The 19,501-nt window shown below is 58.2% G+C and overlaps 2 protein-coding genes and 2 non-coding genes across 4 annotated transcripts; 2 read left to right on the top strand and 2 right to left on the bottom strand.

Annotated features, from left to right (window-relative positions):
* Positions 1 to 342: 342 nt before the first annotated feature.
* LOC143790785 (5.8S ribosomal RNA) lies at positions 343 to 496 on the top strand. Its single transcript, XR_013219856.1, has one exon. It is a non-coding gene; the product is annotated as a 5.8S ribosomal RNA (ribosomal RNA).
* Positions 497 to 1,112: 616 nt separating this feature from the next.
* On the bottom strand, positions 1,113 to 4,340 carry LOC143790767 (uncharacterized). The gene is made up of 5 exons (XM_077279169.1): positions 3,165 to 4,340; positions 2,880 to 3,081; positions 2,674 to 2,802; positions 2,443 to 2,576; positions 1,113 to 2,368 (listed from the first exon to the last, which is right to left on the bottom strand). The coding sequence occupies exons 1-5, from the start codon at positions 3,830 to 3,832 to the stop codon at positions 1,876 to 1,878; spliced, it is 1,626 nt and encodes a 541-aa protein (XP_077135284.1). The 5' UTR covers positions 3,833 to 4,340; the 3' UTR covers positions 1,113 to 1,875.
* A 12,265-nt stretch (positions 4,341 to 16,605) lies between these two features.
* LOC143790777 (5.8S ribosomal RNA) lies at positions 16,606 to 16,759 on the top strand. Its single transcript, XR_013219849.1, has one exon. It is a non-coding gene; the product is annotated as a 5.8S ribosomal RNA (ribosomal RNA).
* Positions 16,760 to 17,375: 616 nt separating this feature from the next.
* Positions 17,376 to 19,414, bottom strand: LOC143790769 (uncharacterized). Its single transcript, XM_077279170.1, has 4 exons — positions 19,143 to 19,414; positions 18,937 to 19,065; positions 18,706 to 18,839; positions 17,376 to 18,631 (listed from the first exon to the last, which is right to left on the bottom strand). The coding sequence occupies exons 1-4, from the start codon at positions 19,329 to 19,331 to the stop codon at positions 18,139 to 18,141; spliced, it is 945 nt and encodes a 314-aa protein (XP_077135285.1). The 5' UTR covers positions 19,332 to 19,414; the 3' UTR covers positions 17,376 to 18,138.
* Between the last annotated feature and the right edge of the window lie 87 nt (positions 19,415 to 19,501).

The following is a 19,501-nucleotide window of genomic DNA, read 5'->3' as shown; positions in this document are numbered from 1 at the left end:
GCCCGAGAAAGACGCCCGGCCTCGCGCCGACGATTTTGCCCTGCCGCCACCTGCCGAGGAAAAACAGAAGCCCCCCGCACGCGAAAGGCCGTCCCGGGTACCATTCTCCCGTGCGCTCGCGCACCCCCCTCCCCGGGGTACGCGGGTCCGGGCGGTAGGTCGAGAAGCCTCGAGCCCTCCTTCGTTCTCCTCCCCGCCGGAGGGAGGGACGTGGGAGGCCGAGCGCCCGGGGCAACAGGGCCGAGATGGAAAACCCCTTTCGACGCACCCCAGTCTTTTGCGGCCGGCCGACACGAGAGTGAAAGAGGGGGCGCCTCCGAGCGTCCCAGACCCAGAAAGCGCGACTCTTAACGGTGGATCACTCGGCTCGCGCGTCGATGAAGAACGCAGCTAGCTGCGAGAATTAGTGTGAATTGCAGGACACATTGATCATCGACACTTCGAACGCACCTTGCGGCCCCGGGTTGCTCCCGGGGCTACGCCTGTCTGAGGGTCGATCGCCTCCGTGGCGCGGCTGGGGTCCCGTCGCAAGGGTGACATCGAGGGAGGCCCGAGGCTCCGCGCCCCGACGCCCTCCCCTCCTTTCTCCCCTTACGTCCCCCCAAGGCCAGACCCACCCGCCCTGGGCCCACCCGATGGGGTTCACCCTCCGTCACTCCCCCCCAGGAGCGTGCCGCGAGGCTGTCTGTGGAGACACAGGGCTGCCTCCGGCGACGAGAGGGCGAAGACCGAAGGTGGGCGCCGGACCTCCCCCTACCTACGGGCGGCGTGGACGGGCAGCGCGCGGCGCCCGGCGGCTCGTCCGCCGGCGCCCGGACTCGACTAAAGACCTCAGATCAGACGTGGCGACCCGCTGAATTTAAGCATATTACTAAGCGGAGGAAAAGAAACTAACCAGGATTCCCTCAGTAACGGCGAGTGAAGAGGGAAGAGCCCAGCGCCGAATCCCCGTCCGCCCGGCGGGCGTCGGGAAATGTGGCGTACGGGAGACCGGACCACCCCGACGTCGCTCGGGGGCCCGAGTCCTTCTAATAGTGGCCCCAGCCCGCGGACGGTGGTAGGCCGGTAGCGGCCCCCGGCGTGGCGGGACCCGGTCTCCCCGGAGTCGGGTTGTTTGTGAATGCAGCCCAAAGCGGGTGGTAAACTCCATCTAAGGCTAAATACCGGCGCGAGACCGATAGCGGACAAGTACCGTGAGGGAAAGTTGAAAAGAACTTTTAAGAGAGAGTTCAAGAGGGCGTGAAACCGCTGCAATCTATTGAAAGTCATCCCTCGAGACAAGCTTTTGTCATTTGCCTCCGATGCGTATCCCCCCCTCTAACGCTGCAGGGGGGAAGCGGGAACCCCTCCGGGGCACGGAGACCACGACCGGACGTACAGGGGTCTGATCAACCCCTGGACCGTACGGGCTGCTGGCTGCCGTGCCTGCTGCAGGCGAGAAGCGGGAACCCCTCTGGGGCACGGAGACCACGACCGGACGTACAGGGGTCTGATCAACCCCTGGACCGTACGGGCTGCTGGCTGCCGTGCCTGCTGCAGGCGAGAAGCGGGGAACCCCTTCGGGGCACGGGGACGGACGTACCAGGGGACTGATCAACCCCTGGACCGTACGGGCTGCCGTGCCTTCCTCAAATCGCTTGACCTGAACAAAAGGTCAATTTTTTGTGATGACCGTGGTGGAACATTGGAGGTGTACCGAGGACGCTTCCAGGAGCCTGGGGAAGCTTTTCTGGAAGAGTCCTTGACACTTAGAAAATTTGGGGCAATTTTCTAAGGGAAAAAAATCACAGGTCAGTGATTTTAGACCGAGTCAAAGAGGCAAAGATGAACGTAGATTTGAATATTTTTATTCATGACAGACCAAAATTGACAGATTCACATGGGCTTTGTTCTCCTGAATGGGATGAGCCGAATATTCTCGAGACTATACGACTCGGTAGACTCAGTAGACTCGGGTGACTCGGGAGCACTTTCCGTGAGGTCTACCGGCTCGTTATCCAATTCACTGGTCGATGCCATTACTGGGGACAGAATCTCGGCGTCATCACGATTTCCTGCATGCCCCTCAGACTCGTGTGACTCGGGTGCACTTTCCGTGAGGTCTACCAGCTCGTTATCCAATTCACTGGTCGATGCCATCACTGGTGACAGAATCTCAGCGTCATCACGATTTCCTGCGTTGAACACCAGCTCTTGGGCACGGCACATATCGGTCAGGGTCTTCTCCCGGTAAATTCGCTCGGCCACGTCGTTTGTATGTGCCAAGTACCGAGCAAACAATCGCTTTTCACAATCCGTGTATTGTGACAAAGTCCATGTCTCACATACCCGCCGTACGAGGTGGCTGGTGATGTTTGTGAGGTTGTAGCTGCGGAGAAAAGCATATCGTTAGTACCGGTTGCTACGTACGGCTGTGGGTCACTTGACTGGTGGCCGCCTTGCCTTGAATGGTATCGTCTGAGTCCCACAGACGGATTTTCTATGACCTTCCCGGTACACGTCACAAAAAAGTTTGTGATGATCTTTCGGCCAGCGGTAAAGACCGGCCTGACATGTTCCGCATATGCTTTGAACCACTGAAAAAGAAAAAAAAATGTTAATCTCAAGCCAGAGGGCACCCCTCCAAAAGGCGAGTGGGGTTGCCTGGGTTCCCTGGCTTTGAGAAAAGCTTACCGATTCCTCTTCCTCCGAAAGTACGAAAGTTGCTACCTGAGAGGTGGAACACTTGTGAGTCTTCACACCCACAATTGTCTTGCGCCTTCCGTGGTACATGTGATGGATCCTCTCATTCCACTCTGAAACCTACGATGTGAAAAAAGGTGGAAAAATATTGAACCGGTTCAGCAAATACCGCTGACCCACAGGGCGCGACGACTTACCGTCATGTTACGAACGACACCCGGTCTTTGGAGATGTTTTAGAATCAGAAGGGCTTGGAGGTACAGTACGACTTCCCGGCGATCTACTTCCGATCCGCCATCTGTCACAGCCTCGATGCTAGCTAGAAATGTTGGCCTTGCCTCCTCCAGTATCATCTGGCAGTCCTTGGGTGACTTTGATGGCTTCATCAATATATCGTACCTGTGGGGAAAAATGAAGCCAATTAACCAACATGCAAGGTTCGGTAACAATCCGCGGACGATTGGCTTTTTTGAACGGCGCACCTTTTACTGACAGACTCTCGGCAGGCTCCCTTGTACAATGTTTTCTGGAGGTCTGTTGTAAAATTCATGAACACTTCACAGGCCTTATAAAGCTGCGGATTCTCCAGTCTCAGTTTGGTGGCCCTCATCTGATAGATGGTAAATCTCCGTATGTGCTTCAACATTTTGAGGGAGGTCTGGCTCGATAGACGGAGTTTTCCAAGTTGCTCGAAAAAATTATTAACCTTGGATGGTTTTACGAGGTACTCGAGTGTTACAAATCTTGGGTTCACAAAAAATAGAAACCGTGCTACGTTTGATACCTCCTGTTGACAGTTTGGGACCCCACGGGTAACTGTCAGGTACGAGTGGAACCCCTTTAACATGGGGTGATTCAATGAGTGACGCTTGTACAATCCGGCGGCCTTGGTAGCCCTGCGGTTTTTGTCTTTCCATTCCCTTTTCTGAATACTTAAATCGCTGCCATCCACGACGCTCCCCGTGTGGTCAGGCTCAGGGCACGGTTCTCCCACCGGACTGTCTACCGTCCGTAAAAAGAAAGGCACGTCCATCTCATCCGAATCTCGCTCTGCCAGGGGCGGGGAGCACGGTTCTCCCACCGGACTGTCTACCGGCCGTAAAAGGAAAGGCACGTCCATCTCATCCGAATCTAGCTCTTCCAGGGGCATGGAGCCTGGGCGGTGCTCCGTATTGTCAGCTGGTACCTGAGCGGACCCTTCAGAGGTCAGTGGCGCGTTTTGTGACTCAAACCTCGGCTTGTTTGCTATTAAAAAGCCGCGACCTTCTAAGAAGGTAACAGTCTCTTCCAACGAATGGAGGGGCTTGAGCTCACTGAATTGGATCGTTGTCCCCTTGCTAGCGATACAGCGGAGTTGACACTTGGCCGAAGCGATGGCGGTTTTTATCTCCGACTCCCCGTGGGACCTCAGGCATACCCGTCTCAGATGTGTGGATATGTATTTGGTTGCCCTGTGACACACGGGGCATGTAAGCGGTGTCCGTGGATGCCTGCGGGGACACAAGCAATAAAACCGGTCACCTTGAGTACAACTCCGCTGCAAGGTACATTTATGTGTCTCTATGTGGCCGACGAATGTCTTCTACTCACCGCTCCATGGCGAAGGGTTTCCCGCAGTCAAACGGAGCGTCCCGTAATAGTTGATTAAAGCGCTGTGTTTCTCTGTGTCTTGAACGGTGGCAAACTGCTTTTCCTCCGCGTGTCACCCGCCCAGGTGAAAGACGCCAGCACAGGTGATTGGAATTGACCGGATGTGTTTTGCCGTACTCTGATATACGTCACCACGGGGGATGAGTCGGCCCCAAGGGTGGCACCTACACGGCTGCTAAAGATCCGTAGGGTTGCTGTTATATCCCTAACCGGATCCACCCGCCGTAATCACCTATACGGCACCACGGGGGATGACTCAGCCCCAGGGGTGGCACCTAACCGGATCCACCTGTCAGAATCACCTATACGGCATCACGGGGGATGACTCAGCCCCAGGGGTGGCACCTACACGGTTGTCGAGCAGCCATGGCTGTAACGATGAGGTACCAACTGGATCCATCGATCCTCATCACAGCACGGTGGCTCACTCGTTAGCGCTGCGGCCTTGCCGATCCGGCGTCACGGGTTCGAATCATGTGTTGTCATGCAGAGGAAAAAACCTCGGATGTAATGCAAGGACACTTCCATTAGCCTGGGAAGGTTATAAGGAGGATGCCTTGCCTCTTAGGAAAATTCTGAGGTCCCTGTTCTCTGGAGGTGAAGTCCCCTGCGGGACGTTGTCTGGGCGCGTGTCCGAAGTGAGAGAGGCAAATCTGGGTGACCCGAGGCCGGAGGGACCCCTCCCCACGGGGGTCCCTGCTCTCTGGAGGGGAAGTCCCCTGCGGGACGTTGTCTGGGCACGTGTCCGAAGTGAGAGAGGCCAATCTGGGCGACCCGAGGCCGGAGGGACCCCTCCCCACGGGGGTCCCTGTTCTCTGGAGGGGAAGTTGGCTGGACGCGTGTCCGAAGCGAGAGAGGCCAATCTGGGCGACCTGAGGCCGGAGGGACCCCTCCCCACGGGGGTCCCTGTTCTCTGGAGGGGACGTTGGCTGGACGCGTGTCCGAAGCGAGAGAGGTGAATCTGGGCGACCCAAGGCCGGAGGGACCCCTCCCCACGGGGGTCCCTGTTCTCCGGAGGGGATCACTGTCATAAGGGCAATATTCCTGAGTCCGAACCCAGGGTTGGGCTCTCGAATGGCGGACGCCTTTCTGTCTTTTTCCCCCCGGAGCGGGCTCGTTGTTTTCCTGTCGGAAGTCCCCTGCGGGACATTGGCTGGGCGCGTGTCCGAAGTGAGAGAGGCGAATCTGGGCGACCCGAGGCCGGAGGGACCCCTCCCCACGGGGGTCCCTGTTCTCCGGAGGGGATCACTGTCATAAGGGCAATATTCCTGAGTCCGAACCCAGGGTTGGGCTCTCGAATGGCGGACGCCTTTCTGTATTTGTCCCCCGGAGCGGGCTCGTTGTTTTCCTGTCGGAAGTCCCCTGCGGGACATTGGCTGGGCGCGTGTCCGAAGTGAGAGGGGCGAATCTGGGCGACCCGAGGCCGGAGGGACCCCTCCCCACGGGGGTCCCTGTTCTCCGGAGGGGATCACTGTCATAAGGGCAATATTCCTGAGTCCGAACCCAGGGTTGGGCTCTCGAGTGGCGGACGCCTTTCTGTCTTTGTCCCCCGGAGCGGGCTCGTTGTTTTCCTGTCGGAAGTCCCCTGCGGGACATTGGCTGGGCGCGTGTCCGAAGTGAGAGAGGCGAATCTGGGCGACCCGAGGCCGGAGGGACCCCTCCCCACGGGGGTCCCTGTTCTCCGGAGGGGATCACTGTCATAAGGGCAATATTCCTGAGTCCGAACCCAGGGTTGGGCTCTCGAGTGGCGGACGCCTTTCTGTCTTTGTCCCCCGGAGCGGGCTCGTTGTTTTCCTGTCGGAAGTCCCCTGCGGGACGTTGGCTGGGCGCGTGTCCGAAGTGAGAGAGGCGAATCTGGGCGAACCGAGGCCAGAGGGACCCCTCCCCACGGGGGTCCCTGTTCCCTGGAGGTGAAGTCCCCTGCAGGACATTGGCTGGGCGCGTGTCCGAAGTGAGAGAGGCGAATCTGTGCGACCCGAGGCCAGAGGGACCCCTCCCCACGGGGGTCCCTGTTCCCTGGAGGTGAAGTCCCCTGCGGGACATTGGCTGGGCGCGTGTCCGAAGTGAGAGAGGCGAATCTGGGCGACCCGAGGCCGGAGGGACCCCTCCCCACGGGGGTCCCTGTTCTCTGGAGGGGATCACTGTCATAAGGGCAATATTCCTGAGTCCGAACCCAGGGTTGGGCTCTCGAGTGGCGGACGCCTTTCTGTCTTTGTCCCCCGGAGCGGGCTCGTTGTTTTCCTGTCGGAAGTCCCCTGCGGGACGTTGGCTGGGCGCGTGTCCGAAGTGAGAGAGGTGAATCTGGGCGACCTGAGGCCAGAGGGACCCCTCCCCACGGGGGTCCCTGTTCCCTGGAGGTGAAGTCCCCTGCGGGACATTGGCTGGGCGCGTGTACGAAGTGAGAGAGGCGAATCTGGGCGACCCGAGGCCGGAGGGACCCCTCCCCACGGGGGTCCCTGTTCTCCGGAGGGGATCACTGTCATAAGGGCAATATTCCTGAGTCCGAACCCAGGGTTGGGCTCTCGAATGGCGGACGCCTTTCTGTATTTGTCCCCCGGAGCGGGCTCGTTGTTTTCCTGTCGGAAGTCCCCTGTGGGACGTTGGCTGGGCGCGTGTCCGAAGCGAGAGAGGCGAATCTGGGCGACCCGAGGCCGGAGGGACCCCTCCCCACGGGGGTCCCTGTTCTCCGGAGGGGATCACTGTCATAAGGGCAATATTCCTGAGTCCGAACCCAGGGTTGGGCTCTCGAATGGCGGACGCCTTTCTGTCTTTGTCCCCCCGGAGCGGGCTCGTTGTTTTCCTGTCGGAAGTCCCCTGCGGGACGTTGGCTGGGCGCGTGTCCGAAGCGAGAGAGGCGAATCTGGGCGACCCGAGGCCGGAGGGACCCCTCCCACGGGGGTCCCTGTTCTCCGGAGGGGATCACTGTCATAAGGGCAATATTCCGGAGTCCGAAACCAGGGGTGGGCTCTCGAATGGCGGACGCCTTTCTGTCTTTGTCCCCCCGGAGCGGGCTCGATGTCTCCCTGTCGGAAGTCCCCTGCGGAGGTTGGCTGTCTTTTCTTGCCTCGAGGCAGGGGGGGGGAATTATCGTCACCTGACCTAAACAAACAAGCACCCACTTTGGTTGGGACAGTGATGAACATGGTTGAGCTCTTTGGACGCGGCTGGGAGGCCGGCACCCCGCCCCAGCTCAGGCCCTGACGGAGTGTACACCGAGGGGGCTTAATAGTCGAAGGGGGCTTAATATTCGTCCAGTGGAAGCCGTCGGAGGGGGCTTAATATTCGGCCAGTGGAAGCCGGCGGAGGGGGCTTAATATTCGTCCAGTGGAAGCCGGCGGAGGGAGCTTAATATTCGGCCAGTGGAAGCCGGCGGAGGGGGCTTAATAGTCGGCCTGAGTACCCCTAAAAATCTCCAAAGTGAGGTCAAAGTGTGTGTTCCATGGGCGGAAATTTGAATCTTGAGCGAAAAACCATATTTTCATGCTTTAAAAATTTCGGACTTCCAGGCAGGGGGAAATCGCATGCGCTATACCGCGGATGCTCCCCTGATCCTGGGGAAGCTGTTCGGGGGTTGCCGCTAATACTTCCATACTTCCAGCGGGTTGCGCTGGCAGGCGCTATCCCGCGGAGTCTCCCCTGGGCCCGGGGAAGCTGTCCGGGAGTTGCCGCTAATACTTCCATGCTTCCAGCGGGTTGCGCTGGTAGGCGCTATCCCGCAGAGGCTCCCTGGGGCCCGGGGAAGCTGTTCTGGAAGATCCGTTGACACTTAGAAAAATTTTGAGAAATTTCCGTTTTTTGTGAAAAATGCCCCCTTTCCCTCACTTCCACCCCAGGGGGGCGTCAATATGTTGTAAAGCACCCCAAGGCAGTGACCTAAGTGGGGGTGAAGTTTGCGGGGCGCGGGCGGAAAGTTGAATTTTTGGATGAAAATGCATATTTTCATACTTTGAAAATTTCAGGCGTGTGTCAGACTTCCATGCAGGGGAAACCGCTGGAGGCGTACCGATGACGCTTCCAGGAGCCTGGGGAAGATTTTCTGGAAGAGTCCTTGATACTTTAAAAAAAAAATAACTTAGTGCGTTTTTTGAGAAAATCTCGATTTTGTGAAAAATGTCACATTTCCCCTACTTCCACCCCAGGGGGGCGTCAATATGTTGTAAAGCACCCCAAGGCAGTGACCTAAATGCGGGTGAAGTTTGCGGGGCGCGGGCGGAAAGTTGAATTTTTGGATGAAAATGCATATTTTCATACTTTGAAAATTTCAGGCGTGTGTCAGACTTCCATGCAGGGGAAACCGCTGGAGGCGTACCGATGACGCTTCCAGGAGCCTGGGGAAGATTTTCTGGAAGAGTCCTTGATACTTTAAAAAAAAAATAACTTAGTGCGTTTTTTGAGAAAATCTCGATTTTGTGAAAAATGTCACATTTCCCCTACTTCCACCCCAGGGGGGCGTCAATATGTTGTAAAGCACCCCAAGGCAGTGACCTAAGTGGGGGTGAAGTTTGCGGGGCGCGGGCGGAAAGTTGAATTTTTGGATGAAAATGCATATTTTCATACTTTGAAAATTTCAGGCGTGTGTCAGACTTCCATGCAGGGGAAACCGCTGGAGGCGTACCGATGACGCTTCCAGGAGCCTGGGGAAGATTTTCTGGAAGAGTCCTTGATACTTTAAAAACAAAATAACTTAGTGCGTTTTTTGAGAAAATCTCGATTTTGTGAAAAATGTCACATTTCCCCTACTTCCACCCCAGGGGGGCGTCAATATGTTGTAAAGCACCCCAAGGCAGTGACCTAAATGCGGGTGAAGTTTGCGGGGCGCGGGCGGAAAGTTGAATTTTTGGATGAAAATGCATATTTTCATACTTTGAAAATTTCAGGCGTGTGTCAGACTTCCATGCAGGGGAAACCGCTGGAGGCGTACCGATGACGCTTCCAGGAGCCTGGGGAAGATTTTCTGGAAGAGTCCTTGATACTTTAAAAAAAAAATAACTTAGTGCGTTTTTTGAGAAAATCTCGATTTTGTGAAAAATGTCACAATTCCCCTACTTCCACCCCAGGGGGGCGTCAATATGTTGTAAAGCACCCCAAGGCAGTGACCTAAGTGGGGGTGAAGTTTGCGGGGCGCGGGCGGAAAGTTGAATTTTTGGATGAAAATGCATATTTTCATACTTTGAAAATTTCAGGCGTGTGTCAGACTTCCATGCAGGGGAAACCGCTGGAGGCGTACCGATGACGCTTCCAGGAGCCTGGGGAAGATTTTCTGGAAGAGTCCTTGATACTTTAAAAAAAAAATAACTTAGTGCGTTTTTTGAGAAAATCTCGATTTTGTGAAAAATGTCACATTTCCCCTACTTCCACCCCAGGGGGGCGTCAATATGTTGTAAAGCACCCCAAGGCAGTGACCTAAATGCGGGTGAAGTTTGCGGGGCGCGGGCGGAAAGTTGAATTTTTGGATGAAAATGCATATTTTCATACTTTGAAAATTTCAGGCGTGTGTCAGACTTCCATGCAGGGGAAACCGCTGGAGGCGTACCGATGACGCTTCCAGGAGCCTGGGGAAGATTTTCTGGAAGAGTCCTTGATACTTTAAAAAAAAAATAACTTAGTGCGTTTTTTGAGAAAATCTCGATTTTGTGAAAAATGTCACATTTCCCCTACTTCCACCCCAGGGGGGCGTCAATATGTTGTAAAGCACCCCAAGGCAGTGACCTAAGTGGGGGTGAAGTTTGCGGGGCGCGGGCGGAAAGTTGAATTTTTGGATGAAAATGCATATTTTCATACTTTGAAAATTTCAGGCGTGTGTCAGACTTCCATGCAGGGGAAACCGCTGGAGGCGTACCGATGACGCTTCCAGGAGCCTGGGGAAGATTTTCTGGAAGAGTCCTTGATACTTTAAAAAAAAAATAACTTAGTGCGTTTTTTGAGAAAATCTCGATTTTGTGAAAAATGTCACATTTCCCCTACTTCCACCCCAGGGGGGCGTCAATATGTTGTAAAGCACCCCAAGGCAGTGACCTAAATGCGGGTGAAGTTTGCGGGGCGCGGGCGGAAAGTTGAATTTTTGGATGAAAATGCATATTTTCATACTTTGAAAATTTCAGGCGTGTGTCAGACTTCCATGCAGGGGAAACCGCTGGAGGCGTACCGATGACGCTTCCAGGAGCCTGGGGAAGATTTTCTGGAAGAGTCCTTGATACTTTAAAAAAAAAATAACTTAGTGCGTTTTTTGAGAAAATCTCGATTTTGTGAAAAATGTCACAATTCCCCTACTTCCACCCCAGGGGGGCGTCAATATGTTGTAAAGCACCCCAAGGCAGTGACCTAAGTGGGGGTGAAGTTTGCGGGGCGCGGGCGGAAAGTTGAATTTTTGGATGAAAATGCATATTTTCATACTTTGAAAATTTCAGGCGTGTGTCAGACTTCCATGCAGGGGAAACCGCTGGAGGCGTACCGATGACGCTTCCAGGAGCCTGGGGAAGATTTTCTGGAAGAGTCCTTGATACTTTAAAAAAAAAATAACTTAGTGCGTTTTTTGAGAAAATCTCGATTTTGTGAAAAATGTCACATTTCCCCTACTTCCACCCCAGGGGGGCGTCAATATGTTGTAAAGCACCCCAAGGCAGTGACCTAAATGCGGGTGAAGTTTGCGGGGCGCGGGCGGAAAGTTGAATTTTTGGATGAAAATGCATATTTTCATACTTTGAAAATTTCAGGCGTGTGTCAGACTTCCATGCAGGGGAAACCGCTGGAGGCGTACCGATGACGCTTCCAGGAGCCTGGGGAAGATTTTCTGGAAGAGTCCTTGATACTTTAAAAAAAAAATAACTTAGTGCGTTTTTTGAGAAAATCTCGATTTTGTGAAAAATGTCACATTTCCCCTACTTCCACCCCAGGGGGGCGTCAATATGTTGTAAAGCACCCCAAGGCAGTGACCTAAGTGGGGGTGAAGTTTGCGGGGCGCGGGCGGAAAGTTGAATTTTTGGATGAAAATGCATATTTTCATACTTTGAAAATTTCAGGCGTGTGTCAGACTTCCATGCAGGGGAAACCGCTGGAGGCGTACCGATGACGCTTCCAGGAGCCTGGGGAAGATTTTCTGGAAGAGTCCTTGATACTTTAAAAAAAAAATAACTTAGTGCGTTTTTTGAGAAAATCTCGATTTTGTGAAAAATGTCACATTTCCCCTACTTCCACCCCAGGGGGGCGTCAATATGTTGTAAAGCACCCCAAGGCAGTGACCTAAGTGGGGGTGAAGTTTGCAGGGCGCGGGCGGAAAGTTGAATTTTTGAGAAAATCCACATTTGAGAACAAACAGAGAGCTCAAAACTTTGAAAAACGTCAGACCGCTGTCAGACTTCCAGGCGGGGGAAAGCTCTGAGGTTGTACCGAGGACACTTCCATGGCCCCCGGATTGATTTTCAAGAAAGAGTCCTTGGGACTTTGAAATTTTCCGGCGAGCTGTTTTTGGCTTCCGGGAGCCGTAGAACTTTGGGAAATCGATTCCGCTCACCGGTTCAGGGTGTTTCGAGCTAGTCCAGGTCCCAGCCACGCCGCCTGGCCTCCAAATTTCGCAAATTCGAAAAAAAAAAAAATAGAACCGGAATGAGGAAATTTCTGGCCGCCGGATCCGCCGCACGGCTCCAGGAGGTCGGACACTTTTTGACTTTGTTCCCTTAAAGTGGGGGTCGGTGTCTCACCATGCAAATACCCAGTTTTGCACACCAGCTGCAGGATATAGGAGAGAGAGGTACCTCTCGGCCCCGACCAAAATCCGTTGTTTTCGTGGTTCCTCGACTCGGGTAGGCGGTTTGGCGAGTACCCCCCTTTTGCATGGAAGTTCGCACTCGCGCCGAGACCAGGCTTCCGCGGCTCCAGGGGGACTTTTGCCGGTTGTCCGTCCCGAGTCCGAGACGCGTTTCCTGGGTCGCCCGAGCCCGAACGGACCCTCCCCACGTGGGTTCCTGTCCTCTGAGGGCGACGGTCGTCAGAAGGGGGGCAGATCCAGAGTCCTCGTCCGCAGGAGGGCTCTGGGAGGGCGGATCGCTCCTTCTGACTTTGTCCCCTCGGAGCGGGCTCGGCGTTTCTCTGTGTCGGATGTCTCCCGCTTCCGCGCCAACGGGGAGACCTATGAGAGAATCGCACCGCGACCCGGCTTCCGTCTCGAGGGCGCCCGGAGCGCGCCGGACACTCGCTTCCAGGACTCCAGGGGCACGTTTCTTCCCCGTCTCCCCCGAGGGGAAGAACGGAGGCAGGGGTTCCACCCGAGCCCCTGCCCTTTCTTCCGATCGATCTGGCTCAGCGCTCCCGGGTGGGGAGGTGGTGCCGCTCGCTCGGCCCGGGCTTTGGAGCCCGCGTCGGTTTACGGCGGGCGGTCTCCTTCCTCTGTTACCCCCCCCGGGTTTCAGGCACTCGTCCTTGGGCGCGCACGCCGGCGGTCGCCCTCCCGTCTACGGACGGAGGCGGCCGAGCTGTGGGGAGTTTGACCCGAACCGTGGTACGGCAGCGGTCCGACGACCCGCACGGGCGAACGGAGGGGCGCCCACCCACCTCGGCGTGGGGGCCCGCCGTCCGAATCGCTCCCCGCGCGGGGCAGCACAACGATCTTCTCCGAGGGCGGCCCTTTGACTTCCAGATGCGCAGCTCGTCCGCGGAGGCCCGCGCCGCACCCCAGCGTCCGAAGGGCGGCCTCCGCGGTGGGCATCGGCGAGAGCGGCGGCGGTGGGTGGCGCTTCCACGCCACCGCCGAGCTCCGCGTTTTCCAGTCTTTTCCCGAGCCCCTACGATAGTGGGGGGATGACAGACGTGCGGGGAGGCGGGCGAGTGGGTTCTCACCGTGCGGTGTGCCCCGCGGCCGAACGCCGTCGCCTTCCCCTCGTCCGCCGTCCTCCGAGGCGGCTCGGCAGGGAGCGCGAGAGCGAGAGGGAGAGCGAGAGAGAGAGACCAAGCGGACGCCCCGGAGCGAGAAGGGAGGATGGAGAAGGAAAGACGAATCGAAGGGGGGGCACGAGTTTGGCGAAGGGAGTACCCGGCGTATTGCCGCACCGGACTTCGTCTGTTCTCAACAGTCGAGACACGGCTTCGGGGGGAGACGCCGCTCGGTCGGTCACCTTTGAGGTTACGGGCAAGAGCCCGGGACAAGGGACTACGCCGGAGGGCGACGCCGACACGGCCAGGCCGACCATGCCCCGCGCTTGACCTCCGGGTCGCTGGGGCTTGTGCTGGAGCCGCGGCGGACCCCGACGGCCAGCCCCCCTCTCCCACTCCTCGCGCCCGTCCGCCGGTGGGTCGAGGACCCCCCGCGGTGGAGGCAGGTCTAAGCCAGACGGCGGCGCCGCACAGGCCCCCCACGCCCTGGCCCCTCTCCCCAGCAGCGACTCAGTGCGTCGCCCCGGGAGCGGTGGGTCACGAGGCAGGGCGGCCGTGGCGTCCTCCGGAGGCCAGTCACCTCGACCTTCCCGCGCAAGGGGTGGTCTTTCGCGACAGATGCCCTCCGTTCGGGAGGCCGGGTCTAAGCCAGACGGCGGCGCCGCGCAGGCCCCCCACGCCCTGGCCCCTCTCCCCAGCAGCGACTCTGTGTGTCGCCCCGGGAGCGGTGGGTCACGAGGCGGGGCGGCCGTGGCGTCCTCCGCGGGCCAGTCACCTCGCCCTCTCCGTGCAAGGTGGGTATTTTCCAGACGCCCTCCGCATCGGTGGCTTTGCGCGCCGTACAGCGTGCACGATCTCCTGGCGGCACTGCACTCGCCGTTCAGGCTCCTTTTTCCTGTGGGTTACGCCCCCGTGATGCCGCCTACCGGCACGGACGACGACGACAAGATGCGCAGCTTGTCCGCGGAGGCCCGCGCCGCACCCCAGCGTCCGAAGGGCAGCCTCCGCGGTGGGCATCGGCGAGAGCGGCGGCAGTGGGTGGCGCTTCCACGCCACCGCTGAGCTCCGCGTTTTCCAGTCTTTTCCCGAGCCCCTACGATAGTGGGGGGATGACAGACGTGCGGGGAGGCGGGCGAGTGGGTTCTCACCGTGCGGTGTGCCCCGCGGCCGAACGCCGTCGCCTTCCCCTCGTCCGCCGTCCTCCGAGGCGGCTCGGCAGGGAGCGCGAGAGCGAGAGAGAGACCAAGCGGACGCCCCGGAGCGAGAATGGAGGATGGAGAAGGAAAGACGAATCGAAGGGGGGGGCACGAGTTTGGCGAAGGGAGTACCCGGCGTATTGCCGCACCGGACTTCGTCTGTTCTCAACAGTCGAGACACGGCTTCGGGGGGAGACGCCGCTTGGTCGGTCACCTTTGAGGTTACGGGCAAGAGCCCGGGACAAGGGACTACGCTGGAGGGCGACGCCGACACGGCCAGGCCGACCATGCCCCGCGCTTGACCTCCGGGTCGCTGGGGCTTGTGCTGGAGCCGCGGCGGACCCCGACGGCCAGCCCCCCTCTCCCACTCCTCGCGCCCGTCCGCCGGTGGGTCGAGGACCCCCCGCGGTGGAGGCAGGTCTAAGCCAGACGGTGGCGCCGCACAGGCCCCCCACGCCCTGGCCCCTCTCCCCAGCAGCGACTCTGTGCGTCGCCCCGGGAGCGGTGGGTCACGAGGCAGGGCGGCCGTGGCGTCCTCCGGAGGCCAGTCACCTCGACCTTCCCGCGCAAGGGGTGGTCTTTCGCGACAGATGCCCTCCGTTCGGGAGGCCGGGTCTAAGCCAGACGGCGGCGCCGCGCAGGCCCCCCCACGCCCTGGCCCCTCTCCCCAGCAGCGACTCTGTGTGTCGCCCCGGGAGCGGTGGGTCACGAGGCGGGGCGGCCGTGGCGTCCTCCGCGGGCCAGTCACCTCGCCCTCTCCGTGCAAGGTGGGTATTTTCCAGACGCCCTCCGCATCGGTGGCTTTGCGCGCCGTACAGCGTGCACGATCTCCTGGCGGCACTGCACTCGCCGTTCAGGCTCCTTTTTCCCGTGGGTTACGCCCCCGTGATGCCGCCTACCGGCACGGACGACGACGACGATGAGGATTTCCCTTCCTCCGGGCGCCCTTCCCGCTGCGGGGCTTCCTCCGGCCTCTCTTCCTCGCTCTCCCCCTCCGGGTCCGCTCCCTCGCCTCAACGCGGTCCAGTCGTGTTGGGGAGCTACCTGGTTGATCCTGCCAGTAGCATATGCTTGTCTCAAAGATTAAGCCATGCACGTGTAAGTGGTTCTCCTTCCGCTTTGCCAGGGCGCTCTGCAGGGCGGGGGTGTCGAGGGCACGCGAGGACAGCGGGCGGGCGACGTCGGGAGGGTGCGGGGAGCCCCTCTCGCTCCGTCGCCCAGGAAAAAGACGCCCGGCCTCGCGCCGATGATTGTTGCCCTGACGCTGCCTGCCGAGGAAAAACAGGAAGCCCCCCGTGCACGCGAAAGGCCGTCCCGGGTACCATTCTCCTGTGCGCTCACGTACCCCTCCCCGGGGTATGTGGGTCTGGGTGGTAGGTCGAGAAGCCTCGAGCCCTCCTTCGTTCTCCTCCCTGCTGGAGGGAGGGGCGGGGAGGCCGAGCGCCCGGGGCAACAGGGCCGAGATTTGAAAACAACCCATTCTTTTGCGGCCGGCCGAACTGAGAGTGAAAAGGGGGTGCCTCCGAGCGTCCCCACAACCACAAAGTGCGACACTTAATAGTGGATCACTCTGTTCGTTGACTATCTAGAGGTTTGACTATCTAGAGGAAGCAAAAGTCGCACCAATGTTTCCCTAGATGAACCTGCGGAAGGATCATTAATGGGCGAGTGAAAAATACCGATGAGGCGAGGATCAGGAAGCTGAGGCCAGCCATCCGCCAAATCCCCGCAGGGTACCGAACGTGATGGGGGCGGTGGTGGGTCTCCTTCCGCTTCGCCAGGGCGCTCCGCAGGGCGGGGGCGTCGAGGGCACGCGAGGACAGCGGGCGGGCGACGTCGGGAGGGCGCGGGGAGCCCCTCTCGCTCCGTCGCCCGAGAAAGACGCCCGGCCTCGCGCCGACGATTTTGCCCTGCCGCCACCTGCCGAGGAAAAACAGAAGCCCCCCGCACGCGAAAGGCCGTCCCGGGTACCATTCTCCCGTGCGCTCGCGCACCCCCCTCCCCGGGGTACGCGGGTCCGGGCGGTAGGTCGAGAAGCCTCGAGCCCTCCTTCGTTCTCCTCCCCGCCGGAGGGAGGGACGTGGGAGGCCGAGCGCCCGGGGCAACAGGGCCGAGATGGAAAACCCCTTTCGACGCACCCCAGTCTTTTGCGGCCGGCCGACACGAGAGTGAAAGAGGGGGCGCCTCCGAGCGTCCCAGACCCAGAAAGCGCGACTCTTAACGGTGGATCACTCGGCTCGCGCGTCGATGAAGAACGCAGCTAGCTGCGAGAATTAGTGTGAATTGCAGGACACATTGATCATCGACACTTCGAACGCACCTTGCGGCCCCGGGTTGCTCCCGGGGCTACGCCTGTCTGAGGGTCGATCGCCTCCGTGGCGCGGCTGGGGTCCCGTCGCAAGGGTGACATCGAGGGAGGCCCGAGGCTCCGCGCCCCGACGCCCTCCCCTCCTTTCTCCCCTTACGTCCCCCCAAGGCCAGACCCACCCGCCCTGGGCCCACCCGATGGGGTTCACCCTCCGTCACTCCCCCCCAGGAGCGTGCCGCGAGGCTGTCTGTGGAGACACAGGGCTGCCTCCGGCGACGAGAGGGCGAAGACCGAAGGTGGGCGCCGGACCTCCCCCTACCTACGGGCGGCGTGGACGGGCAGCGCGCGGCGCCCGGCGGCTCGTCCGCCGGCGCCCGGACTCGACTAAAGACCTCAGATCAGACGTGGCGACCCGCTGAATTTAAGCATATTACTAAGCGGAGGAAAAGAAACTAACCAGGATTCCCTCAGTAACGGCGAGTGAAGAGGGAAGAGCCCAGCGCCGAATCCCCGTCCGCCCGGCGGGCGTCGGGAAATGTGGCGTACGGGAGACCGGACCACCCCGACGTCGCTCGGGGGCCCGAGTCCTTCTAATAGTGGCCCCAGCCCGCGGACGGTGGTAGGCCGGTAGCGGCCCCCGGCGTGGCGGGACCCGGTCTCCCCGGAGTCGGGTTGTTTGTGAATGCAGCCCAAAGCGGGTGGTAAACTCCATCTAAGGCTAAATACCGGCGCGAGACCGATAGCGGACAAGTACCGTGAGGGAAAGTTGAAAAGAACTTTTAAGAGAGAGTTCAAGAGGGCGTGAAACCGCTGCAATCTATTGAAAGTCATCCCTCGAGACAAGCTTTTGTCATTTGCCTCCGATGCGTATCCCCCCCTCTAACGCTGCAGGGGGGAAGCGGGAACCCCTCCGGGGCACGGAGACCACGACCGGACGTACAGGGGTCTGATCAACCCCTGGACCGTACGGGCTGCTGGCTGCCGTGCCTGCTGCAGGCGAGAAGCGGGAACCCCTCTGGGGCACGGAGACCACGACCGGACGTACAGGGGTCTGATCAACCCCTGGACCGTACGGGCTGCTGGCTGCCGTGCCTGCTGCAGGCGAGAAGCGGGGAACCCCTTCGGGGCACGGGGACGGACGTACCAGGGGACTGATCAACCCCTGGACCGTACGGGCTGCCGTGCCTTCCTCAAATCGCTTGACCTGAACAAAAGGTCAATTTTTTGTGATGACCGTGGTGGAACATTGGAGGTGTACCGAGGACGCTTCCAGGAGCCTGGGGAAGCTTTTCTGGAAGAGTCCTTGACACTTAGAAAATTTGGGGCAATTTTCTAAGGGAAAAAAATCACAGGTCAGTGATTTTAGACCGAGTCAAAGAGGCAAAGATGAACGTAGATTTGAATATTTTTATTCATGACAGACCAAAATTGACAGATTCACATGGGCTTTGTTCTCCTGAATGGGATGAGCCGAATATTCTCGAGACTATACGACTCGGTAGACTCAGTAGACTCGGGTGACTCGGGAGCACTTTCCGTGAGGTCTACCGGCTCGTTATCCAATTCACTGGTCGATGCCATTACTGGGGACAGAATCTCGGCGTCATCACGATTTCCTGCATGCCCCTCAGACTCGTGTGACTCGGGTGCACTTTCCGTGAGGTCTACCAGCTCGTTATCCAATTCACTGGTCGATGCCATCACTGGTGACAGAATCTCAGCGTCATCACGATTTCCTGCGTTGAACACCAGCTCTTGGGCACGGCACATATCGGTCAGGGTCTTCTCCCGGTAAATTCGCTCGGCCACGTCGTTTGTATGTGCCAAGTACCGAGCAAACAATCGCTTTTCACAATCCGTGTATTGTGACAAAGTCCATGTCTCACATACCCGCCGTACGAGGTGGCTGGTGATGTTTGTGAGGTTGTAGCTGCGGAGAAAAGCATATCGTTAGTACCGGTTGCTACGTACGGCTGTGGGTCACTTGACTGGTGGCCGCCTTGCCTTGAATGGTATCGTCTGAGTCCCACAGACGGATTTTCTATGACCTTCCCGGTACACGTCACAAAAAAGTTTGTGATGATCTTTCGGCCAGCGGTAAAGACCGGCCTGACATGTTCCGCATATGCTTTGAACCACTGAAAAAGAAAAAAAAATGTTAATCTCAAGCCAGAGGGCACCCCTCCAAAAGGCGAGTGGGGTTGCCTGGGTTCCCTGGCTTTGAGAAAAGCTTACCGATTCCTCTTCCTCCGAAAGTACGAAAGTTGCTACCTGAGAGGTGGAACACTTGTGAGTCTTCACACCCACAATTGTCTTGCGCCTTCCGTGGTACATGTGATGGATCCTCTCATTCCACTCTGAAACCTACGATGTGAAAAAAGGTGGAAAAATATTGAACCGGTTCAGCAAATACCGCTGACCCACAGGGCGCGACGACTTACCGTCATGTTACGAACGACACCCGGTCTTTGGAGATGTTTTAGAATCAGAAGGGCTTGGAGGTACAGTACGACTTCCCGGCGATCTACTTCCGATCCGCCATCTGTCACAGCCTCGATGCTAGCTAGAAATGTTGGCCTTGCCTCCTCCAGTATCATCTGGCAGTCCTTGGGTGACTTTGATGGCTTCATCAATATATCGTACCTGTGGGGAAAAATGAAGCCAATTAACCAACATGCAAGGTTCGGTAACAATCCGCGGACGATTGGCTTTTTTGAACGGCGCACCTTTTACTGACAGACTCTCGGCAGGCTCCCTTGTACAATGTTTTCTGGAGGTCTGTTGTAAAATTCATGAACAC

This window comes from Ranitomeya variabilis, unplaced genomic scaffold (assembly GCF_051348905.1).
Source record: "Ranitomeya variabilis isolate aRanVar5 unplaced genomic scaffold, aRanVar5.hap1 Scaffold_551, whole genome shotgun sequence".
Lineage (NCBI taxonomy): Eukaryota > Metazoa > Chordata > Amphibia > Anura > Dendrobatidae > Ranitomeya > Ranitomeya variabilis.
This window is presented reverse-complemented; position numbering and strand designations above follow the sequence as displayed.

Bases quoted from the DNA above. Each gene is read 5' to 3' on its own strand.
- LOC143790767 (XM_077279169.1), bottom strand. From the start codon at position 3,832: ATGCCCCTGGAAGAGCTAGATTCGGATGAGATGGACGTGCCTTTCCTT. The intron at 2,803-2,879 runs GTAAGTCGTCGC...TTCACATCGTAG, and splicing joins GTGTCGTTCGTAACATGACG to GTTTCAGAGTGGAATGAGAG. The intron at 2,369-2,442 runs GCAAGGCGGCCA...TTTTCTCCGCAG, and splicing joins CTCAGACGATACCATTCAAG to CTACAACCTCACAAACATCA.
- LOC143790769 (XM_077279170.1), bottom strand. From the start codon at position 19,331: ATGAAGCCATCAAAGTCACCCAAGGACTGCCAGATGATACTGGAGGAG. The intron at 19,066-19,142 runs GTAAGTCGTCGC...TTCACATCGTAG, and splicing joins GTGTCGTTCGTAACATGACG to GTTTCAGAGTGGAATGAGAG. The intron at 18,840-18,936 runs GTAAGCTTTTCT...TTTCTTTTTCAG, and splicing joins TTTCGGAGGAAGAGGAATCG to TGGTTCAAAGCATATGCGGA.